Below are 15808 nucleotides of genomic sequence, written 5' to 3'. Positions count from 1 at the left end.
CATGTGAGGTTCGGCTTAAAAAAGTGGCTGCCCATTTTTTTTAAGGAGAAAACAAAAAACTAATATATAGTTGCACAAATCCACAAATCACTGATACGCAAAGTGAGGTTACGTGGCGTACGTTGGAATTATATACGTCATAATACGATTACCGGTCGTCCGGTTTCAGTCGTGTGAGACGACTAATGTTGGAGACCCGGTCGGAATTGGTATATTGGTACTTCATATTAAGTCGGACACAGAAATCCGCCATTCTTAACAAGTATCCGATTCACAGATCCGATTGTCAGCCATTTTAAAATCGTTTTTTGTTTTTAAAATTTATATTCACATTTCGATTTCTAGTAGAATAATATTGATAAGGTTGTGTTTGGGGTGAACCACAGTACAGTTTTATGATTAAACGAGCTAGAAAATTGAAAAAAAAATTTGCGAGTTACTTTTTTATAGATATTTTTATTTCATAAATCTACTACTACTAATTTTGAAGGCGCTCGTTGTTTTCCGGAGTATTTTAATCAGATATATAAAAAAGTGACTTCCGTTGACAAAACTGATGTCTGGATTAATGATTCAGAATTATTATAATATGAAATTAGATAGGCACTTATAGTTATATTCGAGGAGTGATTATGAATCCATTTGTAATTAGGTTGTTTGGTTAGGTTTTTATGTATTCTTGGTAGCGAATATGAAACAAGTATGAAACCAAACCTAAGGTAGGTAAGTGCTTAGCGACGAATTTTAAGTAACTAAAATCCAACGTAATATGACATTGGTAATTGGTAGAATTACATTCCCTATTAGGTCAGATACCGACGTCGAGGCGACCCGAATCTGTATTCCCCATTTAGGTGCAAATCAGGGTCGTCAGGTGGTCGAACCGACGTTGGTACCCAACGTCGGGTTTATTGAACGCGACGTATACCCGACGTTAGATAACGTCCAAATGCTACTTGGGGTTCTAATTAAAAAAATACAAATTTGATATTTTTTATTTATTTGGGACACTCTGTATCTTGTAAAAATATTTTTAAATTGTATGTATAAAATTGTTAATTTTTAAATTGTATTTTTAAACTTTTTGAAGAACAATTTGCAAAAATCTATTCGTTTAACTACAATACTCCGTGTCGTATGTGATGACCAACTCTGCATACTTAGGAAACATACTATACCGGGCGCATCTCAAAAGTGGCTCACCCAGTGGCTCACCCCTATAACTTTTTTATTTTTTAGTTAAAGAAACAAAATTTGGTGTGTTAGTATATGACATAAATTAGGATTGATTGACGTATTCAATTTTTTTCGGTCACTCCCTGTTTTGCCGAAAATGACTACAACTTTACCCTCGGTATTTTTTTGACTTTATATTATATATATTATATATATATATATATATATATATATATATATATATATATATATATATATATATATATATATATATATATATATATATATATATATATATATATATATATATATATATATATATATATATATATATATATATATATATATATATATATATATATATATATATATATATATATATATATATATATATATATATATATATATATATATATATATATATATATATATATATATATATATATATATATATATATATATATATATATATATATATATATATATATATATATATATATATATATATATATATATATATATATATATATATATATATATATTTGATATATATATATATATATATATATATATATATTATAGAAAATAACATTCTGAATAGAATGACTCATCATACGTCAACTTTTGACATTTCTGCATATGGTTTATTTCACATTATAACTTGCGGTTCATAACGAAAATTTGACTCGAAATACCAAGTGTGTGGTATCAAATTATTCGTAAAAATATGCTTTTTCCAAATATGCTAATTAACCACCCTATTTGAAAAAATTGAGATATGATTAAAAATACGATTTGACTGTATTTTCTAACGATTTACTAATTTTCTAACTGTCCAGGACAATGTTTTTACATAGCCATGGCACTCTAGATTGAGGTTTAAAATACGATTTTTTTTAAGCGATAATGTCAAAAGTTGACATATGATATGTCATTCTATTCAGAATGTCATTTTCTCTCGAATAAAGTAAAAAAATACCGAGAGTGCCATTTAAAAATCAAAAGTTGTAGTCATTTCCGGCGAAACAGGAAGTGACCAAAAACAATTGAATACGTCAATCAATCCTAATTTATGTCATATACATACCAAATCTCGTTTTTTTACCTAAAAAAATATAAAAGTTATAGGGGTGAGTCACTTTTGAGACGCACCTGGTATAAGAACTAAAGTCAATGACTTCAAACTGTTTGCAGTCTTTTCTTTGTAGAAAAAAACTATTGGATTGCATTGACAAGGAAGGAAAGCAGATGTAACATTATACATTTGCTGTTCCGAAATGCTATATTTTGAATCAATATCAGGTATGAAATAAAAAAAGAATTGTAAATGAAGCTAAGGAGAAAAATAATTTGTCTCTGGCTTGACCAAAGAATAACCCAGTGACAAATTAATTAAAGAGTATAAACTTACAAACGAAAACATTGGAAATAAAAGAGACCAATGACGAGCTAAGTGAATCAGAGGATGACAATGTACTGAAAAAGAAACTTAGCCATGTTGTAAAACCCTTAATCACAAAGTATTCACTAGGTCGACGAATGTTTCTAAGCAAGATATTTTACTTTTGAAAGAACAAAAATAGAATACAATTTGGTCTAATTCATGTTAAAAAAACTCTTCTATACCACTTTCGAGGCGCACCCGGTATAGCCCTAATTGCTTGGGCTCTATGCTCTCGAAACGTTATTAACTTGACCATTATTTTATAGGCTTGGGGCACATTTCAGTTGATTTTTAAAATTTCGACAGCAGCGCTCGGTACGGCAGAAATCAGAACTGACTGTATTTCACGATTACAGTTTATGTTGATAACATTGGAATAACATTAAAATCATGGCTTTGTCATATGACATATTTAAGTATTTTAGTTATTACTTTATATTCTTAATCTAAGGTTTTTACTAGCGCAGCTATTGAAACTAAAATTATCAGATGCGGAGTTTGTATGATGTAATGCCGTTGCGGGTAGTAAAAATTAAGTGAAAAAGAACCCATACTGGGCGATGCGTTATTTTGTAACAATTTCAAAGGATAATAAAATTACACAGTATTTTTATAATAAAATTACACAAATTTCAAATGATTGATGTTCATTTCCGAGCCGAGTGGACGCCGTTTTTTTTTCGATCATACGGTATTTCATCTTTATAATCGTTTTTTATTTAAAATAGAAAATATGGCTTATTTTTTCTATTTAAAATACAAAATAGAAAATATTTTTTCAATAGTTTTTAAAGAATATGGCATTTTGTATTTTGTGTGTATATCTAGGTATAAATATTTTAATTTGAAATAGTTACCCAGCTTTGATAAAACCTTTGAATAAAATAAAACAATAACCTGTTATGGGCTTATTATGGGAACCCTACAGGGGAATCCCCAAAACAAAAAATAAATACCCGCACTTCACTCCATTTTAGAGGGGAAAGCCCAATTTCATTGTTTCAAAGTCTAATGACTTGTGACTAATCAATAATCATAAACTAATCACGAAATCACTTCACTGCACTGATGCCACTTCATCCCATTTTTCGGTAGATCTGCCGATTTGGCAGTCCATCTATCAATCTACCGAAAAGACTATATTTTCTACAGATTTTGATTCTATGGATTATTTTTATGTCATAGATATTAAAAAATAATTTTGTAGTGCAATTTGTACAAAATTTCTAAATAAAATACGTGTTAAATATCCAATCTATATACCGATTTCTACCAAATTTTGAAGTTAGTCTACCGAAAATAAAATTTTGGTAGTGGCAACACTGCTTCACTGCACGAATCAGACCAAAGATCAGACCTATCAGAATCCGTGAATCAATTTACGAAAACAAGCGAAAACCCTTCGAAAACCAAACCACCCATAACCTCAATTTCATTACATGATTAGATTTATTGTTTTTGTTTTTATCTATGTCGCAGACAAGGTTTTTATTGTCTAGAACGTTTGTCTAATAATGCAAGACTTCTATAATTTATGAATAACAAGGAATATTAATTTTATCAAACAGAACAATATGAATTAAGTGATAATTTTAAAGTAGAATCTAGGAGGTGAAATAGAATACGAAATATTTATATCATCTTTGTTTTAGTGGTGAATTATAGTGAATCTGTTGAACTGATTTTCTTAATCTACTATGCCAGAAAGCATTAATTCGGTATACACAGATGAAACTGAGCATCAAAGACCAACTAGGTTTCAGGTAATACCATAATTAAATTATTAATATATCCTATCTTCTCTTAACAATTATGTTTTGTATTGTATAGAATTTACCGTCAACAAGCAGTGTAAATTATGAAGATACAGATGATTCTGTAATAGCAAGTAATGAAGAAACCACTCTTCTCTCTTCTGCTCGTAGAAGAGTAGAAGTAAATAATGAAAAGGTCGATATAGGTTCGCTCAACATACTCTCTGCAAAATATGAGGTGAAAAATTATTATTAATGCTTAATACAGCAAACAGTAATACATAAATATTACTCGGCATGCTTAAAAAACATCTTAAACTTTTAATAATATATAATTTTCAATGCTTAAAAATTAGGTATTATGCATTCTCAGTAAATTAGTAAATTCCATTAAGGGCTAACAGCACCTATGACCTATGTAATATTGATTCTTAAAAATGTAAGACTTTAAATTAAAAGTTAGTTTCCTATATTTTATTACTAGTTTATACCATACAATCGAAAAAAAAACGGCGTGAGAGGTAGCTTGGAAATTGGAAATGAAGATGGCTATTATTTTGTTTGTAAAATTATATGGGGAATGTCATTGATCGTAATTTCCAAGCCAACTGGACGCCGTTTTTTTTTTCATCATACGGTATTTATTTTAACATTACCATGTTAAATTTAATTTATATTATATGATCATTGATAATCGATAATAAAATTAATTTTTTAAAATTCCAACATCCAATGTTCAACCAATTTGAACATCAACTACATTGTCCATATAATTTTACATGTAAAATTTTTCGATTATCTTGTATAGTTTCCTATAAGAAATGTTTATGTTACAATGCAAAAATGTAAAGCACTCTTGATTCTTTATCATAAAACTTATTTTGATCATACTGTATTTCAGTGGCGGTTCGTCAGGGTAGGCAAGGTAAGTTTTCCAAGTAGGCAAGGTAAGCGGCGCCTACCCTAAGATTTTGGCAGAATTTAAGCGATTTATTATATTACATTATTTACTATTAATGTTGCCAATACATAAAAATACTGTTAATACACGGAAGTGTGTTTTAATAATCAATATTATTTTAATATTTTTGGTCTTGTATATTAACATATTCACTACCGCTGGCATACGCTGACCGCTGACTATGCCGCTGCCGCTGCGAGAAAACAAAATAATTTTGGCCGTTGAAGTGCCTTTGTTCGGCGATTTCTACATCGCCTACTATCAGAGTCGATGCACGACGTACGGCAGTCTTCTGTCTCTATCTAAAGCTACATTCGAAATCAATTCGCTGGCCGAGTGGCACTTCGACGTTAAAGTCGGCACGAAATTAACCATTCACAACAAATTTCAATTCGAATTTTGCGCATGCGTGTTTAAACGTTCTCCTGACATTTTTTAAGTTAGTTGTTGGTTTTGATTTTGGAAGAGTCAAAATCCGGGACAGTTGTTAATTAAGTTTTCCAAGTTTTTATGTTTAGAAAAATGGAAACAAAAACGTCATTTATTGATGATTTTTTTCTAAAATGTGTCTCAAGCACCCAAAACTTTTTCTCGCCATTAATATGGGTCGGACACCTTTTTAATAATTATTTACTTTTCACAGGAAAATGGCTTGTAACAACGACACAAACAAAATAATTATTAAAATTTAAATGTCAAATTTGTCATAATTGTCAAACGAAAATTCCGTGCTGAAGTGGAAGTTTGCAATCAAAGCTTTCAATCCAACTTCAACTTGCACTCTGGCGTCGAATTTTGTTGTGAATGAGTACACGAAGTACATAAGATAAGCTTGCGTGCCAAAGTACGACTCGGCCAGCGAATTGATTTAGAATGTAGCTTAACTCATCGTGAGTTGTATCATATTAAGGCGGGGCTTAGGCGAAATCTCCGGTCGCCTTCGCATGAAGTCGTGGAGGCTCGGTAGGCTTAGATGTTAAGGGGATATTCCGGATATTTCATAAGGAGATATATCATATTTCGTTAAGGGGATATTTCATATCATTCATTATACGTAGCAGTTAAAACTTTTATATGAAAATTCAAAAAACTTTTAAAGCAAATTGGAAACATTTTTCTGGCTTGTCCGAAATTATTAAAAATGATATAACCGGTTGTATTTCAGAACACGCCACAGAAATAAAAGAATCCGAAATAAAAAAGCGCGTTATTTTATTCGGTGCAAAAAGACGATACCACAGATATTACAGAAAAGTCTCTGTACTATTTCAATTCGATATGTTAATAAAAGCGGCTAAGTGAAATGTCTTTCCGAATTTTATTTTATGGAATATTAGATAACATTGTTATACATTTAGAAATAAGGTTTGCAGATAGGTACTCGTATGTCTAAATTATTTTTATTTATCTCTTGCGGATCCGAAATTTAAAGAATCCTATAAAACAATTCCAACGCATTTAACATCTAATTTAAGAAACTTGTTATATTGATACATTTCCAACTTCCAACGCATATGATAATTTCGAGCATAAAATAATTTAAGGAGAATAATCCTGGAAATATATTTGTAGAGGCTTTCAAATTGTTTGTTTTGTTTGTTACTACACCATTTACAAGTAATTGGATTGAGAGACATTTTTCATGTTTGAAATGCATTAAAATTTACAGTAAAGATTCCATGAAAAATAAACGTTTATCGCCACTTGTCTTACTTTCAATCTAAAAAAATCTTTTCACAGCTCTTCAACAATCTGATGATTTTACTGATATAATAATAAATAACTTTTCTTTATTAAGAGACCTACTCATCAATTTAATATATAAAACATGATTATTCTTTCTCTCAATACTATCAATTTTTAAGTTTGCGTAAATAAATAAAAATAAAATAAAATTCTATGATGTACTCCATAGTGACTCCATAGTAATAGATAAAAAAAATAATAGATAAAATAGATTAATAAAAAATATACTTGTACATTATGTCAATCATTATGTCATTACGTTGAATGCTGTTATTTTTGCTTTAGTTTTGTCCTAAATATTTTTGAGCTATGTTTTTAACCCAGATATAACGTATATTTACAAACTGGGCTAGGGTATTATGTAAATTAGGGGGGGGGGGGCAAATAGACGGAACTAAAATTTTGTCGCCTACCCAGTCACACGAGTCACGAGCCGCCACTGCTGTATTTAAATTAATATATTATACATAATTATATGCATATATGTTCAAAAATCTATAAGCAAGTGGGCTTTGTATGATAACAGAATATATTTATAAATCAGTTTTGATGGTATGGTACATACAGGGTTGGCAAGAAAGAGTCTTGGGCTTTTTACATGTCTAGGAGTGAATCGTTATGTCGATTTTGTAAGTTGGAGAGAGAAAAATGCAAAGAGTTTGTTACATATTATATATGTAACATATGTTACATGTTTGAATATAACGTTTATCCACCCTTATTTTTCTTTTAAGAGTTTAGATTATGATACTTGTGAAAACCATCTACTACTAGATGAAGATAGAAAAAAAGGATACCGATTTATTGTAAAGAAAAATATAGCAAGATGGTTTATTTTTTTACTTATAGGAATGTTTACTGCTCTTCTAGCCTGTATTATTGATATTTTAATTGAAGAATTAAGTGAAATCAAATATGCCAAATTAAGTAAAAGTATCCTTTTGTTTATATTAATGTATTCCAGACTTCAATAAATTCTATATTTGAAAACTATAAAAAATTGTTAATTTTTCTTAACAGTTGTTAAACAGGTGTGGATCAGTATGTCACCCAGGGAAAGTTGTATATACCGTATTTTCTTTGGGCACTTTATAATGTTATACCAGTTTTAATAGGATCAATTTTAGTAGCATATGTTGAACCAATTGCTGCTGGTAGTGGTATCCCTCAAGTGAAATGCTATCTAAATGGTGTAAAAGTACCCAGAGTTGTAAGAATAAGAACACTGTTTGTCAAGAGTGTAGGTGTTATATGCTCAGTTGTTGGGGGATTGGCAGGAGGAAAGGTAATTACATAGATAAAGGAAACAAGTTTAGATTGGAATGCTCGGCTTGCCGCCAAAACTTATAATTGTTTTGGAGCGCATACGTTGTAGGGCGCTGCTATAGCGGTTGCTAAGAACAGCCCCAAACAAGAACAAAAATAAAATACTAAATATTTACTGAAGTTTATTTATTGATCAGATATTGTGTTGCCATAATAAACAAAATACTACCTTTACTACCTAGTAAAAATTTTAAGGCTTCATTTCTCCAAAGTTATCAAAGTTTTTAATACTAAATATTTTGCTGAAGTTTATTTATTGATCAGTTATTGCGTTGCAATAATAAAAATAATACTACCTCATACAGAGTGTCTAAAAATTTATATAAAATAATTACTAGCTTTAAACGCTTTTAACTTCTTAAATTTAAATGGAACATCCTGTATATTTTACGAGAATCAGATGCACAATTTAACTGTCTATCAAATTGTATTATACCATCTTTTACCTATCTCTTCAAGTTTTTGTAGAAAATGCATTTTCTTATAATTTAGACATCATTTATCACTATGCCCATGGAATATTGACATTTTAGATTATTTTTAAAGATGTAACAAATTTTCAAAGGGTACCAGATACTAATATTGTCGATATAGTTCGCTTATTTTATTAAAATAAATTAAAAAAAAAACTGTTTAAATATTTTTTGTTAAAGAGGACCAATTAATATGATCCCAGTATTCAAACCAGGTGGATGACACTTCTTATGGGAGAACTGGCAATGGTTGAAAACTTGACTACAAGCGATTTTCTAGGAATCTTCCTTACCGATAAATTATTGACAAGAGTGACAGATAAAGCCTTGACGTTCTTTCAATATTCCAGTTCATCTCTTTTTCTTTCTAAAGTGTGCGTTGAAAGGAGACAAAAACAATTTTTGGTGACCCATAATTTGTTATTCGAACACCACTTTTCTCCTTGTCGGGTCGTTGACGTTGACTTGTCGCCATTTTATTTCTTTTGTTTACACGCTGCATTTTGCTTTGCAAATTTAATACATAAATTATTTAGGCAAATATATAGGTTTTAATAAAACTCCTCGGACTAACGTGTAGGTAAGTGTTGATAATTTTTTTTTCATCTTAACATGCTCATTGTCGTTCTCCTGATTTTAGGTGACAGAAAAGGATCATCAAATCAAATTGAATTTTATATTTTCCTTCCTATTTATCCTTCCTAAATATCAACGAGATGAGCCATCGGAAGAAAGGGACCATAGTACAAAACAGAAAGGTGATCTTTTTTCTTTCCACTTCGGATATTGAAATTATTATATACTGTAGTCGTGTTCGGCATTATGCTCTGAGAAATATAGATAAACAAAGAACAACAGATATAAAGCATCCCAGAGGAAAAGAGAGGCAATACCTGTATGTACTCTCTCTGATATTTGTGAAAGTTACAGCAAAGTATTGTTGTAAATGTCATCTTTTTGATCGACCTGAAAACTTCGAGCAAAAAGATGACACTTTCAACAATACCCTGACAGATATCAGAGACGATACAGGTTTTTCCTCTCTTTTCCCCTGGAATACTTTTAATTTATTATTCTTTGTTTATCTAGATTTCTCAGAGCACTATGAACGAACTCAGCTTGTATGTTTGAAATAATCGTCCAGTTGGCTTAAAAATGATGATCGAAGACATTTCCCATATAATTTTACTTTCAAAATTATGATATATCTTTTATTTCTAAGCCATCTATGACGCCATTTTTTTCAGTTTTGTTATAATTAATTTTGTCTCTTGATCTACTTGTAACATTATTCTTTTAATTTTATTAATTTATTGTGGTGAAATTAATTTCTGTTGTATATTTGATATTGATATTAAACATATTTTTAAAAAATGGTGTATTTTTTGTGTTTTTGTGTATGTCATAATTAAAAATAAATGAAGAAATAAATTTTTTTATTTTTAAATTTCCCGCCATGCGTGACAATTTAGTCCGTAGTTCCTACAAGCGAAATTGGGGGCGCTAGTAGCAGTAGACTTGTCAACAGTGTCAAATTTAAACGTCAATTTCACTTTCCAATATTTAGCAAGGCGCTCGCACTTCTTCTTGTGTATGTGTTTTGTGATTCAAACTACATTAATTGACTGTTTACGTTGATTAATAATAATTGTTCCAAATACTAAAAAACTGAATTTTGTATGTGTATTAGACAGTGTGGTAAAAAGTAACACCTTATAAATTTTATTTAATTTTTTGACAAATACTTATTTATAACGTTCATTTTAATAAATTGTTATTATATTGATTTCTGAGTCAAATCCACATTTATTTAGAATAATTTATTAATTAAAACAATTCAGTAATGCAATTAACTAATTTTTGGGCGGAAAAATGATGGTATATTTAATTGGTATATTGTAAAAAAATAGGCTTGCAATATTATTATTTCTACTACCTGTATATTTTGTACGTATGTTGCTTTAAAAAAATCTAAAACGTCAATATTCCATGGGTATAGTGATAAATGAGGTCTAAATTAAGAAAATGTATTTTCTACGAAAACTTGAAGAGATAGGTAAATAATGGTATAACACAATTTGATAGACAACTAAATTGTGCATGTGATTCACATAAAATATACAGGGTGTTCCATTTAAATTAAACAAGTTATTGTCGTTTAAAGCTAGTAATTATTTAATATAAATTTTTGGACACTCTGTATAAGATGATATAATTTTTATTATTGCAACACAATATCTGATCAATAAATAATCTTCAGTAAATATTTAGTATTAAAAACTTTGATACCCATGGAGAAATGAAGCCTTAGATTTTTTACTGCAATTTTACAAAATTGAAAATATTTCAAAAACGCTAAGGTTTAAGTGTGATAAACCTTAATCAAATTTACCTTCATTTCAATCGTAGAATCTAAAAATAGAATAATATACAGGGTGTTCCATTTAAAAAAATACAACTATAATATTTTTTACTTATTTGGGACACTCTGTAAAAATGTTCTTAAATTGTAGCACTAATAGTCCTTCAACGAACCCAAAACTTACAATTTGTAAAAATTTAATCGTTTAGCTGCAATACTTCGTGTCGTATGTGGTGAACAACCCTGTATATAAAATAAAAAGTGAAGGGTTATTGCAGTATCAACAGGGGTGTATATAGGAATTTATTTTAGGGGGGTCCAAATTAAAAGTAATATAGAATTTGCTTTTTAGGACGCAATTTTTAATCCAAAAGCCTAATATTTAATCCAATTTACTGTTTTAGAGCGAAGGGGGGGGTACTGTACTGTATCCGCCGCTGAGTATCGATATGTAATATCTAAATAAAAACTTTTTATTCTCAGTTTTTCGTTATTTTTGAAAGCTGAAAATTTTACAAAACAGCACTTATATTGTTACGGATTCCGTGGGTCCACTATTTAAACTCACGATAAAATACTTAACGAATTTATTTGTTTCACTCTGTACACACAACTTATACTATTTACAACACAACTTATGCAACTACTATTACTCTAACGGTATTTCGCGGTATTTTCAAACTTCAGACTTAGACTTCTTCAGACTTCAAACTTTTAAACTTCCAACTGTCAAAGCAAGGGGGTTTATATACTCTGGCGGTTGTTTCTAGATTTTTCTAAAGAATTCTATAATTTTCTTTACTTTTTCTGGCGAATGCGCCAGGTTCCTTCCACGTTGCGATTTTTTAGCAGTATGCAGTTATGCAACCAGTAATACACCTTTGACATTGCCCTTTTTCAAATTTGATCGTCCCGATCAAGGTTTCCTGTCTGGTATCTCTCAATCGATCCAGATGAACTACTTTCATCTTACTTCTAGGGCTGCGTTGAATCCGGTACACAACATCATTTATCCTCTTGATGACTGTATAAGGACCTTCCCATGCTGGAGTTAACTTTGGGGACCTCCCTTTCTTGCGCTGTGGGTTATATAACCATACCATATCGTCCTGTTGAAATCCCGTAGAATTAGCTCTGAGGTCGTAACGAGCTTTCATCCGGTCACTGGCTAGCGTAATCTTACTTCTCACGGCCTTATGAATTCCCAATAACCTTTCCTTCAGTTCATCCGCGTAGTCCTCTACGTTCGTGGTGCTGTCGTCTGGTGATCCGAACACCAAGTCACAAGGCAACCGTAATTCTCGACCAAATAAAATCTTCGATGGTGAAAGTCCGGTGGTGTTGTGAACTGCACTTCTATATGCCATTAGGAATAGTGGTATATGCTGATCCCAATCTCTTTGATGTTCATCCACCATTTTCGAGAGATGTTCTTCAATGGTCTTATTGAATCTCTCGACCATCCCATCAGACTGCGGATGTAAAGCTGTTGTCCTAGTCTTGTGAATACCAAGCAGATCACACATCTTCTGGAACAGTCTTGACTCGAAGTTCCTTCCTTGGTCAGTGTGAAGCTCTAAAGGAATTCCAAATCTACTGAAGACATTATGACTAATACTTCAGCTACAGTCGATGCTTCTTGGTTTGGAATGGCAAAAACTTCTGGCCATTTACTGAAATAATCCATCGCCACTAAAACGTACTTGTTGCCCTTGTGCGTTTCAGGGAATGGGCCTGCAATGTCAACAGCGATTCTTTCGAATGGCAGTCCAACGTTATATTGTTTCATTTTTCCCCTAGATCGAGTGCTTGGTCCTTGGCTGGCTGCACAAATTTTACATTGTCGACACCATTTCTTGACATCTTCGCAATAATCCACCCAGTAAAAGCGATCTCTCAGCTTGCTCAAGGTCTTGTTTACCCCAAGATGGGCTCCAGTTTTACCACCGTGAATTTCTTCCAATACCTGGGTAACTTTCTTCCTTGGTACCAGTAACTGAGTTGTTACTGTGCTGCCATCCGCACTTTCCCATGTGCGCTTTAACAATCCATTCTCAATAACCAGTGAATTCCACTGAGCCCAGAGAGCTTTGAAAACGAGCCCTCTGTCCGCAATATCCTGCCAGGTGGTCTCTCGCCGTTACCTTCCTTGAGCCGTAGTATTGCTCCGATGTCTGGATCTTCCATTTGATCTTTCCTCAATTGTGTCGTCGTCCACTGTTCATCGGTTCCAAGTTTAAAACTCCTTATCATGACAGTGCCTTCACGTTGTTCCGTTTTACAGCAGTGCTTACAATCGGTTTGACAGGGTCTTCTGGATAAACCGTCTGCGTTACCATGCATTTTTCCAGCACGATGTTGGATGGTAAAGTGATACTGTTGGAGCTTCTCGAGCCATCGTGCTATTTGACCTTCAGGTTGTTTCATCTCCATAAGCCACTTGAGAGCCGCATGATCTGTCCTAATTAAAAATTCTTGGCCGTACAGATATTTATGAAAATGATCAACTGCCTTCACAATTGCTAGCAGCTCCTTCCGGGTAACGCAGTAATTCCTTTCTGGTTTGGATAGAACTCGACTGTAATATTCTATCACTCGTTCTTCGCCATCTTGCACTTGTGATAGCACTGCACCTATGCCGATATTGCTGGCGTCGGTATCCAGGATATACCTCCCTTGTTGTTGCGGGTAGGCTAGAATAGGACTTGAACATAAAGCCGCCTTAAGTCTTCCAAAGGCTACATCACAATCGGTGTTCCATTCGTAGCCGACTTCATCACCTGTAAGTCTATGTAAGGGTGCAGCTATATTGGCAAATCCCTTGACAAATCTTCTGTAATAGGTGCATAAACCCAGAAAACTTCTAAGTTCATGTTTGTCGCGAGGTTTAGGCCAACCTTGATTGCAGCGATTTTCTTCTGATCGGTGTAAATTCCGTCTGCTGAAACTACATGACCCAAGAATTCCACTTGTCGCTGGAATAAGCTACACTTCTTCGGGTTCAAGTACAGGTGCGCATTCCTTATGCGGCCGAAGACTTCTTCTAAATTCGCAAATGCTCCTCAAAAGTTCTTCCCATAACCAATACATCGTCGAGGTAAACCAAGCACGTTTTCCAAGTTAATCCTCTTAACACCACCTCCATGAGACGTTCGAAAGTGGCTGGAGCATTGCATAATCCAAACGGCATGACCTTGAATTGGTATAGTCCGTTTCCTGTAGAAAAAGCCGTCTTTTCTTTGTCTTCCTCGTCCAGACCAACTTGCCAGTATCCACTCTTTAAGTCGAGAGTGGAGAACCAGCACGAACCTGCCAGTGTGGTTAACGTGTCGTCTATACGTGGCAGTGGGTAGCTGTCCTTCTTAGTGACGTCATTGAGCTTCCGATAGTCCACGCAGAATCGTGTACTACCATCTTTCTTCGTCACCAAAACAACAGGAGATGACCATGGACTCGATGATTCTTCGATAACTCCATCTTCTAGCATCTTATCTACCATTGTCTCCATTTCTTGTTGTTTGGAAAGGGGCACCCTTCTAGGACGTTGTCGAATCGGCTGAGCATGACCAGTATTAATCCGGTGCTTCACAAAATCCGTTCTTCCACTGTTGTTCTTCTCAAAATACTACCATGCTTTCGCAGGAACTGCTTAGCCTTCTGTTTCTCCTCAGATGTTAGGTGATCCCATGGCTGTTCTAGACGTATTAGTGTTTCTTTGGATGCCATTTGTGTAACAGCTGACGACACTTCATCACATCGGGTAACACTTCTTACAGGTTCGCAGATGGCTATCTTGTCACCTTTTTGAATCTTGACACAATTCGGGAAAACATTCGCAATTCTGATCGGTATATTCTTGTCCGTGTTCACCAATGACTTTCCTACCAAGTACCTATCTTGTTTCTTGTCGCCACTTTGTACCAGCCCAACACAGCACCCCGCGATTTTCTCCACTTTACCGAATACGATCTTCTCGGTATTACCAGGTATCACCACAGTTTCCGCTGATCTTACATCCATTATTCCTGGTCCCTCGTCTGGAGATAACATGAACTCTTCATTTCCAATATTTAAGATATTTCTCTGGTGATCGAACGAAAATCCTTGTTGACGAATCACATCCATGCCCAAGATGAAGTCATCTTCAATATCTGCCACTAAAACGCTATGCTGGAACTTCAAATTTCCTAACATCAGTTCGACGATAGCCTCTCCCCGTACAACGGCCATTTCCCCCGTAACTGTACAGGGACATCATTTTAAGTGTCTCACTCGATTTATAATTTTCCTGTTTGGTATTTAAAGATAGTAGAAAGATTTTCTAATGTAATTTTGCGCGAGGATGCCGATTCTCTACACCAAAATTTTTTAAAACATCAATTTTAATAGATACGACGCCATCTTGTTTTTTTTTAATTGGAAACCCCCACATATTTTAGCATGGTCCGGTAGACATATTTTAGCTAATTTCAAATATATATAGTTTAGTATACTTTGCTCTTACCGTTTTCGATATACAGTGGATTTAAAAATGAATTGTTCCAGAATCATTTTAAGTGTCTCACC

At 32.9% G+C, this 15808-nt stretch overlaps 1 protein-coding gene across 1 annotated transcript in view; it reads left to right on the top strand.

The window, feature by feature from the left end:
• The first annotated feature begins 3994 nt into the window (after window positions 1-3994).
• LOC115874382 (H(+)/Cl(-) exchange transporter 7) overlaps window positions 3995-15808 on the top strand; it is a 56831-nt gene continuing 45017 nt past the window's right edge. The window contains exons 1-5 of the mRNA XM_030889529.1: window positions 3995-4217; window positions 4273-4383; window positions 4451-4612; window positions 7816-8014; window positions 8113-8366. Coding sequence (XP_030745389.1) covers window positions 4318-4383; window positions 4451-4612; window positions 7816-8014; window positions 8113-8366 — 681 coding nt within the window. The 5' untranslated portion in view covers window positions 3995-4217; window positions 4273-4317. The remainder of the gene's footprint in view (window positions 4218-4272; window positions 4384-4450; window positions 4613-7815; window positions 8015-8112; window positions 8367-15808) is intronic.

The sequence above is a fragment of the Sitophilus oryzae genome, unplaced genomic scaffold (genome assembly GCF_002938485.1).
Source record: "Sitophilus oryzae breed Bouriz unplaced genomic scaffold, Soryzae_2.0 scaffold_1274_pilon_pilon, whole genome shotgun sequence".
Lineage (NCBI taxonomy): Eukaryota > Metazoa > Arthropoda > Insecta > Coleoptera > Curculionidae > Sitophilus > Sitophilus oryzae.
Note: the sequence above shows the minus strand (reverse complement) of the source record. Positions and strands in the feature narration are given on the sequence as shown.